The 16819-nt window shown below is 42.0% G+C and overlaps 1 protein-coding gene across 2 annotated transcripts in view; it reads left to right on the top strand.

Annotated features, from left to right (window-relative positions):
- The first annotated feature begins 1127 nt into the window (after positions 1 to 1127).
- nadka (NAD kinase a) overlaps positions 1128 to 16819 on the top strand; it is a 32774-nt gene continuing 17082 nt past the window's right edge. For both annotated transcript variants that reach the window (XR_013788555.1, XM_079490260.1), the window contains exons 1-3: positions 1128 to 1288; positions 1878 to 2055; positions 9566 to 9649. Coding sequence is in view for 1 of the 2 variants with exons in the window: in XM_079490260.1 (XP_079346386.1) it covers positions 1892 to 2055; positions 9566 to 9649 (248 nt within the window). In the remaining variant the exon portion in view is untranslated. The remainder of the gene's footprint in view (positions 1289 to 1877; positions 2056 to 9565; positions 9650 to 16819) is intronic.

The following is a 16819-nucleotide window of genomic DNA, read 5'->3' as shown; positions in this document are numbered from 1 at the left end:
TGGATTTGCAGAATTCTGTGTGCAGGGTCTCAATAAGGGCCTTTCTCAATTTACAATAATTTACAATTTAGGCATTTAGCAGACGCCCCACCCCACTTTTTTCTTTATATAGGCTACTATGTTGTTCCTTTGACAGACAATGGACAGACAGAGTTTTCTTCATTTTATAGTAGGACAGGATGGATGAGGAGGATGCCTAGAGTACTGCTGAGGACAAGCTCTGGTGTAGAGCAACAACGAGTCAGAGCTCAGCAGAGCTGATAGTGGCCGCGGTGGCCGAACGGATTGCGGAGCGGTCTTGATACCGGAAGGTCGCCAGTTCGAATCAGCGGTCCGACACATTAAAATTACCACCGCTGAAGTGCCCTTGAGCAAGGCATTGAACCACTACCATGAAATGTTAGTGGTTCAATGAGCAGGGCCTGGCTGGAAACAAGTTCTTGAGCTTAGCCCAGATACCCTGGGTAAATATAGTAACTTTGCTTTTGCTTTGCTTAGCTATAGGGGCTCCTTGGCAGATTGATGCTCCTGGTCTGGACTTTTTATTGTCTTATTATTCATAAGCAATGAATGAATGAATGCATGAATGAATGAATGAATGAATAAATTAATTAATAAATTAATTAATAATGGAGGAAATTAAGTCACATAAAAGTACTACTACTACTACCACCACTACCACTCCTCCTCCTCCTACTACAAGGCCTCCTACTACTACTACTACTACTACTACTACTACTAATAATAATAATAATAATAATAATAATAATAATAATAATAACACAGTATAAAAACGGTTATGCATATTTACATTCGGTGCATAATTAAAAAGTCAGCCGTAACAACAGCGCCTACCCTACTGTCCAATGAACGACTCGCACCAGATCGAAGCAGCTCGTCCAACATGACGTCAGGTGCTGCTGCTCCGTCTGTGTGACACCGAGAGTGGCAACCTACCGAATTCGGTGACTCTGAGAGGAATTTGCAGTTATACTGCAAAGCACCAGATAGGTGAGAGTCTAGAGACGGTTGAAAATATGCACCGTTTTCCCACATTTATATAATATAACAGTGTGCGAAGAAAAAAAACCTACTATTTATGGCGTGGTAGAATTGTATGGGTCACGAGTCTCGGTGTACCATTAGGGAATCAGGAAACTATGGGCTGACTGTTTACAGCCAAGGAAAAGCTATAATTGTAATGATTTGAACTCAATGCAATACAACTAATTCATGGAGCAGGCTCTGGTGACATCGTCGTGCTCCTTGTAACGTTGTGGATTAAAAGGTTAGTGTTAAATACACCTTTTGGACAGTGTACTGTCACATAATAAGATATTAAACTAAGTAGCCTGCTGGTTTACATGCTAGTTAACATTAGCAACATAAGCTACATTAGCTATGATTTAGTACTAGGCTGTCCATCATTTCAGGAGTCAGGATCCTGCACTGTAAAATCCCGTGTGTTGTTGATTCAAGACAAAGTGTACAAACGGAACCAAACAATGACCCGCAATGTTCTGCAAGATCGTTTGCTGTCCTGCTGTCCAATTTCACGATAATGCTGACAACTGCAAAGAAGAGCGGATCCTATACTTTATTTTTTACTGCCTTGTCTAATTTAATCAACGGGACATCATCATGATGCACATGGAAAACATTGCACAGGGAACATTTGGTGGCACGTGGCTTGGCTTCCACAGTTCCCACTCACTGCTTTCAAGATATTTTGAGATTAACACGGGGCGAGTAAATCACATTTGCCCTTTGCTCCTGCGCAGTGTATTATTTGCTTTAAACATAACATTGCCCTCTCTCTCCAGTTTCACAAATCAGCCAATCCTCATTTTGTGTGTGACTGTGTGTGTGGTCTCCAGTCTAGCCGGTGAACATGGACCGTGGTGGACGCGGCGGAGAGGAGCTGGTGGGTGTAGGGGGCGGGGCGGTCCCGTATTGCTGCGCCACCTGTGACGGTGGCAAAGTTCCCAACCACGGCCTTTCCCTCTGTACCAGGAAGACCCGGAGTCTGAGCACCTCCTCTGCCATAGAATACAGGTGAGTGTTGTTAGCCCATGATTTAGGCCTGACGTCGAATTTTTAAAAAATGCAGTTTTCTGAAATACCTCATGTTTCTGTGGTGCTCCATATTTCATGTCAAGGACCCCCAGCATTATATGTAATTGGCCACTGACCCCCATCTGAAAATATGTTGTTCCAGGGACGCAAAGATTTGAGTTAAAAACGTTTGCTCTGAAAGAATATATATATTCAAAGATTTGAGGCACGTTTTCACGATTTTTTTAAGTGGTGCAACCACTTCCTTAAGTGACTGTGTGTGGGTGGGTGCCTGACTGACTGGGTGGCTGACTGACTGGGTGGCTGGGTGTGTCTGAGCACGAAAACAGCATGGTTGTTTTTCACCACCTGTGCGCAACCTGACGCATACACAAACACACACGCACATATGAACTGTATATATGCTGATTTCGGCTGTGCCAGTACAGTACAGTGACAGTACAGTACAGTAGAGGGTACAGTAGAGGGACCCCCACACGGTAACTCTGTCATTTCTCAACCGTTTCGGACGCGGGGCGGCTCGCCGGAATCGGGGCGGCACCCTGGGTGCGGGTCTGGAACTCCCGTTTCGATCGTTGGCTGATATTGCTAACGCAAACATCACTCTGGGACACAAACGCACAATGGCCGTGGCCATTTTGAAGATGTGCGCCGCATCCACTTACATTGCCTGCTCTGTTTTCAGATGGCTGTATCTCAGAACTGACATTAGAGGGGTAGATTTGGCCCAGACAAGCGTTTTCAACAGCCTGTAGCAGGCGCTGTGATACTCGCGGTCCACTTTTTCCACCACCGACCGAGAGAACAACAACCGGTCAAGACACCACACACAGCAGTTTGTCACTGTAACATGCGATTACGGATATTTGGCTCTTCAAAGTAAGTGTTACGCGCGATAAAACCCTGGCAGTACGCAATCGATGGATGAATTAATGCTGACGGCAATTGCTACATGTAGCTGACCCAACACTGTTGCTGGGGCGTAGTAGGGGGAAAACACTCCTGTAATTGTGTTAGGAGCAAAAGGATGCTGGAATATAATATCTTCTGACTACACAATGATGTCACCCATTTGTTAAATGTCACTTTGACAAGCCTGTGTCCAGCTTCTGTGAGCCTAATCGTTCACACAAAGAATCATAACATTATGTCGATGATAATTTGAGCATGCATTCCGCTCTGGTGGTGTTTGTTATAGCCGTGGAGGGCCATGCACTTGAGTTGGACTCTTGAGGCTGATTCTACAAATGTCATTAACCCAAATTTGACCTGAGATCAGATTCTAAAAATGTCTGTTTGAAAATGACAGTTTTCTGAAAAAGATATGTTCTATGTCAGTCGTTCTTCGATTTTTCAAAAATAGCAGACCTACAAGCTCGTAGCGCGCCACTCGGTGGCGCGCTATGAGCTTGTAGATCTGCTATTTTTCAATAGCTAAAGCATAACATAATGCTAACACCAAAAGGGGTTCCCGCCCAAAATGGGTTAAACACTTTCAATGCATCTTCTATTTTTTAATGGCCAACGCTACAATCTAAAATGACATACCGGTAGATCAAAAAAGCAACATATTCATAGTTATCGTGTGGACGACATACATACAGTGGGAGTTTTCCCCTCTTTTACAAATGGAAAGAGAATTAGCCCATAGGAACTGTATGGATGTATATTGTGTATATACAGTTTTGACTGTCGCAGCAGAGAAAACAAAGGTGGGAAATGCAGTAACACTTAACCAAAATGGAACGTTGCTATTTGCTAGTGGATTTACGGCTTTCACGTGGGAGACGTGGGAGAGCAAAATCCACTTCAATCAATTAAGAGGGACAGCAGTGTAGGAGAGTCGACACACAAACAACACGGCACAGATGTTTCAGCCAAAGCCTTCATCAGTGTGCAATATTAAACACTGGTCAAGGCTTAGGCCAAAACATCTGTGCCGCGCGTTGTCTTTACTCTCCAATGCGGCCGCCTGCAACTTGTTAATTCCCTGGGGGAAAGTAGATTTGTGTGGATTTTGTGCTGACTTGAGGTTTTACTGGATTTCTCACGGGTTTTACTCTGGTGTATGAACCATTATATTCCTCTCTAATGTTCTGTACTTTTTCAGAAGACTTGGTTGAGTGGAATGGTGACATTTTCCTGCTCTTTATTTTGGACATTATGCAAAGCACTGTGTTTTCTCTTGTTGTTATGCCATTCAACTACCGCTTCATTCATTGTTATAACCTACAAGTAGCTTGCCTGCTCTTTACAAACAGAGACAGACCTTTATTAATCCTGTGTGGAAACTCGGGAGAGATTGGTTAATCTTTACTTTACCCGCCAGCATTAATTAATCACTCGATGGCGTACTGCCAACTCAACACTTACTTTGAAGAACAAAATATCCCTAATCGCATGTTACTATGAAACAAATCTGTGTGTGTTGTCATCACTGGTTGTTGTTGTCTCGCTTGGCGGTGGAAAAAGTGTACCGCGAGTATCACAGCGCCTGCTACAGATTGATTGATTGATTGAAACAGTTTGCAGAATTACAGTACATTTCAAGCACAAACTCGATACAAAGGCTGTTAACTGTGAGTGGACGACCCAATTAAGCATTACACTTGTTTACAAGAGGGTCCACCATGTTCAATTCATCAAAACATTTAGAGACGTACAAATAGACACTTCTATATAGACAAAGAACAGAACAGGAATTCATCATAATGGAGGTAAAAAGGGAAAAGAAACATATACAGTGAGGGAAAAAAGGGGGGGGGGGGGGGGGGGGGGGCGTTGAAAACGCTTGTCTGGGCCAAATCTGCCCCCTTAATGTCCCTTCCGAGATACGGCCTCTGAAGACAGGGCGGACAATGCAAGTGGATGCGCGCGCATCTTCATAATGAAGAGTGTCCCAGAGTGTTGTTGCGGTAGCAACATCAGCTAGCATTACGATCGGACCTTCAAAATGGATTAAACAATACAAACACGAGAACTACGTGTTCCATGTTTCTGGTGGGGAACGAGAGAAAGGTAGGTTCTCGTGTTCTATGTGTCCGGTGGGCAGACGGTTAATAAAGTCAATTTACCTATCTCAATGACGTTGTATACTATAGTTGAGGAAGTTTCATGTTGTGCGAGAAATCCGTTTTGAAACAGAATTGTTGCAACAACGTGCAACGACCATCTTGTAGCATCTCGATTTATGTGAGGTGTTTATGTGCACAGTGTCGCCGAAAAGCAGCAAGGTGTTTCAATTGTGTCTGACCACCGGCCCGGTGACTCTGAGGAATTTCTTGTTGTACTAGCACCTGAAAAGGCTTTAACTGTTGGAGCTGCTCCAGTGTCAGTCCCTTCTGCAACTGTTGTCCCTGCTTCTGTGACGCACCGGACTAGCCATATTAGGCTGAGGCGCGCCGGTAGACTCCCTTTGACCGCTGGGGATGTTGCAAAAGTATTCAGTGCACGTCGGTGTTTGTGTGCGTCTGTGTTGGGAATTGCCCAGGGTTATTCCATGGAGAAGTGAAATGTCCAGGGAGTAATTCTGTGCATTTGAACAACACTAAAGGTGTGTGTGTTGTTTCGAAGGAGAGAAATGCAAACGTTTCCCCTTTTGCTGATGAGGAAATGTTTACCACTGTTTCAGAATATGTTGAAATTAGTGAAGAATTGCAGTCATTAATTTTGTTGGCGTAAAATAAAGGTGAAAAAAATGCTGGCAGTTATGGTCTGCAAGTTGAGAAAAGAGAGTAAATTGATTTGTCAGATTCAATTATTTTAAATACTCGTTGTTCAGGCTATATTCAGTTGGCAAAGTACTATAATCAGCTGGATTTGTTTCCACTGTATTCATTAATTGATCACCCTCCATGAGAGAAGTTAAAACATAAAAAAAACAGCATCGTGAGACATTGGGCTAGTATTGATTTCATTTGAAAATCAAGTGCTTTTATTGCAATTTATCTAAGTGAGAATGGAGAACAGTTTAAGTGCTGCATCATGCAATACCACAAATACTTGGAAAAATGGCAAACGGAGACAAAATAACAATCATGGCATTTAGTCCTAAGCACCTTTTGTAAATATGCAGAATCCAGAAGCTGAAGGGCTAAGGGGAGGATTTACCTTGGGTCCCATATCAAATTAGTTGAAAAACTGATTTCAACCCCAGGTTAGTATTACTAACACTGAATAAAAAAAAGAAATAAAGGTATTTACATAACAATCCAATGTTACAGCTTTGTGTGCTGTACATACAGCATGTTGTTTAACCCATTTTGACCTGAGATCAGATTCTAAAAAATTATTCTAAATCCTGACAGTTTTCTGAAAAAGCTATGTTTCTATGTCAGTCGTTCTTTGATTTTTCAAAAATAGCAGACCTACAAGCTCGTAGCGCGCCACTCGGTGGCGCGCTATGAGCTTGTAGATCTGCTATTTTACAATAGCCAAAGCATAACATAATGCTAACACCAAAAGGGGTTCCCGCCCAAAATGGGTTGAAGAAATATAACCTGCAAACTTGGATTAGTCATCAGCAATCGTCTTTTGTTTTTAGTGAAAGAGTCCCCTTACAGACTTGCTTAACAAGCCACAGTTGCACATCTGCTTGTAAGGTTTCACAAGATCATTGTGATGTAAATTCAAGCTAAGCCAAGTTTTACTTTAGAAGAAATTAATTACACAAATCTTGAACTGATTTCAGGCCTCTTAATGGGATAAAGGGAAAGATATTTATTTCACTGTCAAACAAATCTCTCAAGACCGATTCTGCCAACAGAATTCATCATCAGCACCACGATCCTAAACATGTAGTGTTGTTGTTAGTAGGAATACACACAGAAGCACCTGGGAAGAAGTGGACTAAGAAAGGGGAGGAGCTAAACCGAGTTCCTGTTTCTACACAAAAAAGGAGGTGGTGAAAAAACAAAGGGGAAACAAATGTTAACTGAATGGTTTCTCAGATTGAGTCATTCAGTATTTAGATATTTGATATTTATTTATCTTATATTTTTAATTTTCCCGAAGATTTTTTTTTAATAACTGAAAAAGTTGAGCACAAGTTATCATTTTCAGCAACGCCCTGAACAATAGAAACACCGACATTAAAGCCTGGGAGCTGACAACAATCAGTCCTGTTGGTAACTGATCAGCTCCACTGGAGCAGTTTGGGGTTCAGTGCCTTGCTCAAGGGCACGGCAGTGTTGGGGGGGAGGGGTGTGACCATTCACTAACCCACCTAAAATTGTCTTGCCGGTCCGGGTAATCGAACCGGCAACAATGCCGCTCCTCTAACCTTTAGGCCACCGCTGCCCAACTCAACTGAGGGCAATAAAGAATCCTGAGCGATAATTAGTTGATTACATACCGTACCCAAAGCCTTATTTATTTACAAAGACAAAATAGTCTTTGTATAATGAATGCATTAGGCTAATTGTTAGTTAGATTAACATTACTGCCAACGAGGAACTGGACTGGAAAAGGAAATGCCATGCTGCTGGAATCATTTCTGCAGAAGGTTGCTGTTTTCCACTCTGTGTTTTGGTTCCTTTGCGCCTGAACTCATGAACTCAATGTCTGGAACTTATTGCAGTCATGCAGTGCCACTTTAGCTTATGCAGTATTCTCTCAACTGCCATATTATCCCTGGGTAAAATTAAAATATGGCAATCTTTTGAGCTCAATGGTCAGAGGCTGCATCAGCCCTAGCTAGGGCTGATACGACTGTAGCTGACCAGTCGGTGCCACCACATGCTGAACTGTCACTGTGGAGAATGAACGGATGTCAAACATGTTTACTGAGTTAATCAAATGCCATTTTTTGTGAATGTGTTGTGAGAAATAAATGATCACCAGGGTAACAGACGTTGACACTAAGGGTTGCCCACCTGCACTTGGCAGCTAAATAAAACACTAAGGGTTCAGGTTGCCCACTTGCCCCTGGCAGGTAAATAAAACTTTCGGGCAGGTGGAGTTTGCTTTCAGGTTGCCCGAGGGGGCAAGACAAGTGCTCGTTTGAGAGGCGACACAACCATCTGTAAACACAACATGAGATATCTGTCTAAACACTATAACACTATAATGTGCTATTTTTCACGTGTTTCAACTTCAAGTGGATCTGCTCATTTCACTTTTTGACTTTTTGTAGGGGAAATCTTTGAATTGAAAAACCCTTTTCTTTTACATATTCACCTATAATGACGAGCCCAAAATAGGGAAGCCAGGGTTAATGTGGTTATATACAGTATAAACCAAAGAATTGTATTTATTTTAACACTCACGATGCCATGCAGCACCATAACCCGCCAGATGACGGGTTAAGATTTTACCCCGCAGATCGCCATACCCGCCATATGGCGGGTTATAAGGTTTATATCAATTCCAAGCAGCCGAAGCTCAAAACTAACCTTTCGTGCTGTCCAGGTACAACTTTTTGCTCCTCCTCCTCGCTGTGTTGGGCTGTGTGCCCCGGAAGTAGTTGGCGCAAATTCACAGATATTGCCTGGCTGCCTGCGGTAACATCACATGAACACTAGAGGGCGATGAAAGTGTTAACAGTTGGATGAATTTTAGGTTCTACAGAATGTTAATATTTTACTGCAGAACATTGAATACAAACATTAACCATGACTTAAAATGACAAGTCCCAAATACCATTGCTATTCTGTCACACAATGTTTCATGCTCGTTGGTGGGCCTTTAACAAACTACTGGATACGTTATTGTAACGACAACCAGAAAGAAGCAGATGGTTGACTCTCCCAACCAGAGACCGCTAATAGGATTTGTAAACCCAGATCACGTGATGGTTGGTGCCCCAGGCCCACTGGACAGCAAAGAGGAGACCGTCTTCTTGTAGCATTATGACTTCTTCAGACCTCTTTTTGATCCATTTGGCGGTGAACTGAACACCCATACTACTTTTGAAATCTTTTAATCATACTTCTTCCCGCTAGACTCAGTCACAACTACAGTAGATAGATGGAGAAATCCATTGCATCATTGTTAATGGGGATTAAATTGTACATATATTTTTTACAACATTCACTGATATGATGTTTGCGCACCAGGGAGTATCATAGGTAATGTATGGTTTTATCAGGTTGAGATAGGCCCCCCAAAGGCCTTTCACAATGTGTCGTGAAATTCACCATACATTGTGAAAGTTATTTCATTTAACTGTGTTTTAGGCTGTTCAACTGGACAGAACATGGACTAGTAGTAGCGGCAGTAGTAGCCTCTAGTAATACTAGAAAAATATTTTTTTTCCTTTCCCCATAAATTATTTCAGTGGCTAATGTGAATTAGACAAAATTAAGCTGATGTAAATTATACATGACAGCTAGAATCACCGCTCGCCATATCCCGCCACAAGCTTTCTCACTTTGTGAGGAAAATGTTGCATTATCTAAGGCTATTATTTTTTCCTCTAGAAATTGCTGTAAAATGTATCATTTCTGTGGAATCAACTTAACTCCCTCTTGTTGTTGCCTTTTTCTTTTAGGAGAAACCAATCACTTCATGGACCAAGCCCTGTGACCACGTTTGGCCCAAAGGCATGCATGCTTCAGAATCCACACGCTGTCATGTAAGTCGGTTGGACTATTTAAAACCTATTTTGTTGGAAAAAAACGTTGCTATTCGTGTTTCTGACCTTTCCACTGTGCTTTCCCAAATCCAATAACCAGTGACATCATCGTTTAAAAAAAAAAAGAATATTTAGATTTTTATTATTGTGAGAACGATGACTTCCATTTTCAGATTGTAATTTTTCAGGAATAGAAAGCCTGCAGTTTCTATTAGCTTGGATTCCTCATCGATGATGTCACTGGTGGACGGGTTCCTGAACTGTCCACAGCCCTCCTATGAGACACAGACGGAGTCGGAAAAATATAGTGCTATTTTTATCATGACCATTAGTGAGGACCAATTATATGAAGATGGGTTGAAAAGTGGTGAAGTGGTCCTTTTAAGCCATTGGACTAGTAGGCAGGAATTTACACATAGACCTGCACATATAAACATCAAGCTATGATAGTCTGTTATTTCACTGAAACTCTCCTTTGCTAGGCTTGGACAGACTGCTGGCCTCTTGACTCCTACTGTCACATGATTACTGGACACTTGAACCTTCCACTTTAGGAGCGTAGGATTAGCATCGTGCTATCTAAAGCCTCCTAGGAAAGTTAAAAGTAGCAGAGCTTGGCTATCTTTGGATCAAAACACTATAGCCTACAGTAGGTGGGAAAGGTATTGCTAGCTTGAGGCCTGTCAGTCAGGGTCACGGATAGAGAATGGGCAGAAAATGCCCCATTAAATCTAAAGAAATATCCCTCATATCAGTGGAATAGAGGCCAATATTTCTTGTCATACATCTACGATTTCCGGTTGATATGAATCACTTACTGTGTATGATATATATATATATATATATATATATACACGGACAACTTACTGCATCATCAACTTATTTATTAGCACTAGTTAATTATTAGTTAGTGCTAATAAATATGTTGATGCAGTAAGTTGTCAGTCTCTATTCCCTGGAGTGTGCAGTCCCTTCCTTGGAAGGTTTATTTCCCTCCTTTTGGAAAATAATCATTTTATATATATATATATATATATATATATATATATATATACACACAGTGTATATAGGACCTGATTACAACTAGAAAACCAACTTTACTTATACTTCACTTGCAAGTTTATGCTTTCAACAACAGCATGAACTAACCAGAACCTATGCTTTCAACAGCATCAATTAAGCGCTTTTACATTATTTTGTAAGTCTGACCAAATGTGTCTCAACAGACTGTTGAGACGGCATGCCGAGCAGAATTGAGCCATCAGTTTCTTATCTATGACAAAACTGCTGTATTGTGTGTGTGTGTGTGTGTGTGTGTGTGTGTATATATAAATGGTAAATGGTGCATTTATATAGCGCCTTTATCCAAGGCGCTTTACATAGATGTGCATTACATTCACCCATTCACACACTCATCCATGCACCGATGGCGGTGGAAACCATGCAAGGCACCAACCAGCACAATTAGGGGTTCAGTGTCTTGCCCATTTTTGTATTTGCGAACGCAGTGAGCATTTACTATGAGACACAGCAGATCACGTCTGTGTGTCTGTGTGTGTGTGTGTGTGTCTGTGTGTCACGCTGTAACACCACCCGCCCACCACCAGAGGGCGCAGCTGTATCACACACAAAAACACACACACACACACACACACGCATGCACGCACGCACGCACGCACGCACGCACGCACGCACACACACACACACACAAAACTTAACTTAAAAAAAAACTTAACTTAAAAAAAAACTTAACTTAAAAAAACCGTAACACTTAAAGGAAAAACGCACACACACAAAAAACTTAACTTAAAAAAAAACTTAAAGGAAAAACGCACACACAAAAAACTTAACTTAAAAAAAATTTAACTTAAAAAAAAACTTAACTTAAAAAAAAAACTTAAAAAGGAAAAACGCACACACACAAAAAACTTAACTTAAAAAAAACTTAACTTAAAAAAAACTTAAACAAAAAACTTACGTAATTTATTCTAATTGTTGTTATTGCAATTTACGAGCTGCGTTCGCTTCCCGCGTTTGCGCGTCTTACTTGTATTATTATTATTTGAACATTACTTATTTACTATATTGCAAGTACTGAGTCAAGCCTAGAAATAATCACTAATAATCGTGGACACAAAATCCCCCATATGTTTAATAATGGACTGTACCCACTACCCTCCCACGAAGCTGAAGTGATGAAAATCCCCCATATGTTTAATAATGGACTGTACCCTCCCACGAAGCTGAAGTGATGACTCTGAGCAATTGAAAAAATCTTAGTTTCTCTAGAAACCCTTTGAACATAAGATGAAAGAGCGTCATTGATGTTACTTAAAGAGGTGCTTGAAGTCCTTGAGTGGGTTCCAGGGAGTCCCCAGCTACATTAGAGGTGCTTGAAGTCCTTGAGTGGGTTCCAGGGAGTCCCCAGCTACATTAGAGGTGCTTGAAGTCCTTGAGTGGGTTCCAGGGAGTCCCCAGCTACATTAGAGGTGCTTGAAGTCCTTGAGTGGGTTCCAGGGAGTCCCCAGCTACATTAGAGGTGCTTGAAGTCCTTGAGTGGGTTCCAGGGAGTCCCCAGCTACATTAGTTACTTAAAGAGGTGCTTGAAGTCCTTGAGTGGGTTCCAGGGAGTCCCCAGCTACATTAGTTAATTACTTTACCACTACATTGATGTTACTTAAAGAGGTGCTTGAAGTCCTTGAGTGGGTTCCAGGGAGTCCCCAGCTACATTAGTTAATTACTTTACCACTACATTGATGTTACTTAAAGAGGTGCTTGAAGTCCTTGAGTGGGTTCCAGGGAGTCCCAAGCTACATTAGAGGTGCTTGAAGTCCTTGAGTGGGTTCCAGGGAGTCCCCAGCTACATTAGTTAACCCATTTGGATTTGACAACGGATTCTACAAAAGTCTAAATCTTGACAGTTTTCTGAAAAACCTATGTTTCTATGTCAGTCTTTCTCAAACTATTTCATGTCAAGGACCCCCAAAAATATATGTAATTGGACGCCGACCCCCATCTGAAAGTATGTTGTGCCAGGGACCCCCCAGAAGCAAAGATTTTAGTTAAAAACGTTGGCTCTGAAAGAATATATATTCAAAGATTTGCACTACATTTTCACGATTAATAAAAAATAGCAGACCTACAAGCTCATAGCGCGGCACTCGGTGCCGCGCTATGAGCTTGTAGATCTGCTATTTTTCAATAGCTAAAGTATAACATAATGCTTAATACACAAAGGGGTTCCCGCCCCAAAATGGGTTAATTACTTTACCACTACATTCATATTTTATACTTTGGCTATTACAAAAAAGTAGCATATGTACAGGCTCACATCGCGTCACAAAGTGGTGACGTGATGTGAGTGTTTATGTAACTTAATGCTGCTTAATAATTTGAACTTTTTTTTAAAAACGCAAATCTTCTCTTCTGGGGGTCCCTGGCACAAAATCTTTTTAGATCGGACTCCACAAAATACATATTAATTTGGAAGTCCTTGACATGAAAAAGTCAAGGACTGAACTAAACAATGAATGTGATTGTATGATAAGCTGACATTTTATATCACACAATTCAATTCAAAGGAGCTTTATTGGCATGAGAAAACATACGTTTACATTGCCAAAGCAATTGTCCAAATATAATAAACAGTTGAAAATGGAAAGTATATACAGTTGGAGGGGGTACAGCATTGTGTAAACAGAGCTATGTCACATTGTGTCGTTATGTGTTATACAGGGTATTTTTGAGTGGTGCAACCACTCCTATCGACAGCTATGTATGTGGCTGTGTCCCTGGGTCTGTCCCTGTGTCCCTGGGTCCTGTGTCCCTGGGTCTGTCCCTGGGTCCTGTGTCCATGTGTCCCTGGCTGTGTCCGAGCACGGAAATAGCGTTATAGCGTTTGTTCACCAACAAGTGTCACTGTTGCACAGCCTAACACACAGTACAGTACAGTACAGTACAGTACAGTACAGTACAGTACAGTACAGTACAGTACAGTACAGCACCACTCACTTCAGACAGACACATTTTCTTAAACAAATGGCAGATCTTTGGTTTGGCGTCACACACTATGCCTGTTAACTGGTCAGAGCTTGGTGCTGAACTTTAACCAGCCAAAAAGTTAAAGCAAAATATTACGCCTAAAGCCTTTTTTGGTGGCACCGTGGGGCAATACACATCTGGTGGGGCAATACACATCTGGTGTCAGTTATGTATTCATCTGTTATCACTTGTTATCCGTGATGGGCAAATGTTTGGAGTGAAATGGTAATGGCTGTCATTTTTGTTCCTGCCTAATGTAAGTCGCTCTGGATTAAGAGCGTCTGCTAAATGCCTAAATTGTAAATTGTAAATTGTTCATATCCATCAAACCAGCCCCACTGGATAGTTGCTTGGTTTCCTCTCTGTGAACGGGTGTAGTTTTGCTTTGCAGACTTGTTTTGTGAGAGTGTGTAGTTGCAACTATTGTAAACCGTGTAGATCATAGTAGTCATAGTCTGCTATAATATAGGGCATACTTTGATTAAATGTACGGGTCGATATCGCTAGCAACTTCTGAAATGTTAAACGGAGAAAATTATTAATCATGCGATTGGTAGTATTAGTCAACATGTTGCAGGTAAACACTTAACTCTAGATGACGATGCTAATAGTTGGATTCCTTTTTAAGGACGTATATTAACGAAAGGTTTACTTAATAGTTTTAATAGGACTACAAAAGCAACCACTAATTTAACTTGTGTTATGTACAGAGATGCCTATTGCCTAGACAGATTCATATCCTGGAATCTTCCAATCTCAATTTTGGGTGGGCTCTAGAGTTTCTCTTCAGGTTATAACTTAGTAGTTATAGTGTTGAGATGGATTGTGTTGTTGCTGTTGTATATTTTCATCTTTTAGCAAAAGGCCGATGCACACCTCAAGGCTATTGACAGGCGCGTAGGGCAATAAAGCATACTTAAAAGGGAAAACTTGTTGCCAGAAATGTTGCTCTTTAAAGAGAGCAACATTTCTGGCAAGTTTTCTGACAGTGTGCGGGACCCTTCTTTGTTTTTCAAAGATACCCTTTTAAGTATATTTTCATCTTGACAGAGCGAAGTAAAATATTCTGAATGCTAGGCCATTCCCCCGTCTGACATGTGTCAGTCACCCTGCACTTTTCTTTGCCCACAGGCATTGTCTTTGTTTCTGGCTTTGAGCCATGAAAATTATCACCTCAAGTTCACTACGTCTAGTCACTCCGGCTAAAAAACTCTGTCAATAAACAAACAAACAAAGCATGAAAGCCAAAGAAATGTACAGTAATTATTATCTTGACGTCTGCCAAGTTGTGGATGGCTTAAAAATATCTCACACCTCTTCTTGGCAGAGTGAGTTTCCTTGTCACGTTTAAACAGCAAAGGTAGACGAGCAACAGTTCCTGGAGGACACACCCACCCAATGAGAAAACCTCTCGCCCTGAGATATGGGCGTCGTCTCCCTCAGGTGGGCAGGGCTGAAGGTGACATCACCCCCTCAGGTCTGTCCTAATAATGAGTAAGCTTTAAATGGAGCAGCAGAATGCAGCGTGGTGATTCAGTGTCGAGGCCCTTCTGAGAAGAAGAGTTGCTTGTTGTTGTTGCTGAGTGTGGCTGAGCTGCGTTGAGCCGTGGACAGCGAGGGGGACAGACGTCACGCGTCACTCACCGCAGGCAGCGCTTCAGGGGAGCTTCCGCCACAATTGAGCTCGGCAAACAGTAGGTGACTGGGGGGAAAAAAAGTCACAACTGACCAGATGACATGGCTGCCTCCGACTAGTATTATGTTTTTCTTGTTTTTATAATAATAGGCGTTGGGAAGACAATGCTAACGATAGGCCTCGTGTAGCAGGTACAGTATAACTGGACATTACTGTATAGACTGGAAGCGTCACCGCTTCATTCTCCAAAGCGGTGTCATCATCACATGCATACAGCCATGAAATACAGCCAGTTTGTGCTCCAAGATGCTCCAGGAACCAACAACAGCGACAACAGAGTGTGGAAATGGTGAGAGCTTTTTTTTTTTTTTTTTCTCCCTCCACTCCTCCCTTTCTGTCTGTGTCTCTACAGAGGCAAGGGGGACGGAGCCGTTTTGTTTGTGATGCTTAGTTGAAACGGGTGCCTCGCTCCATTGGTGTAGCGGTCCGTTTCAAAGGGATGCTTCTGCCACCTGCAAGTCCTTTGGCCCTTTACAGTTAGATTCCCTGATGAAGGCTTAACCGCCGAAACGTTGGATTCATTTTTGTCTTACCTGCTGTCCGAATAAAGTATTGGCACTCTGGCTATTGGCGTGTGCGGCCACCCTCTTGTTTTTTCAAGATTTCCTCTACAGTTTTCTCCCGTGTGCCGGCTCCGCTACAAGGACTTTGGTGTGCGTTAGCTTCTTTGTACACAGCCCTTTACAGTTAACCACTTCAACGAGAGCGCACCAAGTACAATCGCAACTCGGTTCCGTATCACTAAGAATATAAGGGGGTTTAAGTGGTTAGTTAAAATATTTGCGTGTTGATTTGACCCATATGGGTCCATTATTTCTTACACAACTCGCTCACGACTGTGTAGTAACCTAAATGTTGTGTCCGTATATTGCATTAAAAGTAGGGAAGTAAGGCTTGAGGTTTCCGTTTCTCTATTTGTTGTGGTTTACATGTGGAAAAGAGGAAATGGAGGTGCATTCATTGTCTACATATTAATGTATTCTCACACAGTATAATCCTCGGTGTCAATTTATCCATTTGTGTACACTCTTGAGTGTTAAAGAACACGCAGTTTACTGTGTCACGTGTGTCCATCCAGGGCAGCCAGGCATAGTGCATTGACCACAGGCAAGCTCTCTGTCTGCGCTTTCTTTAAGTGATGGTTGTGATCCAATGAAAGCAACGCTTGCTGTTTGTTATCCTGGGCCAGCGGGACTGTCCTGTCTGGCTGGGCGAGGTACTAATGTGTTTGGGGAAGGGTCAGGGTGTTTGGGGAAGGGTCAGGGTGTTTGGGGAAGGGTCAGGGCGTGCACGACAACACTGCTTTCAGGTGCTGAAAGAAGCAACAGGTACTAACAGCATTTATTACAGAAGTTATTGACCCAGGCCAAGTCCCCCGTTCCGCTCTTTCATCGCTCTTGTAACTCATCAGCGGTCGGTTCACTTTCGATCCC

This window comes from Electrona antarctica (genome assembly GCF_951216825.1).
Source record: "Electrona antarctica genome assembly, chromosome: 2".
Taxonomy (NCBI): Eukaryota; Metazoa; Chordata; class Actinopteri; order Myctophiformes; family Myctophidae; genus Electrona; species Electrona antarctica.
The sequence above is the reverse complement of the archived record's forward strand: the minus strand, read 5'-3'. Positions and strand labels throughout refer to the sequence as shown.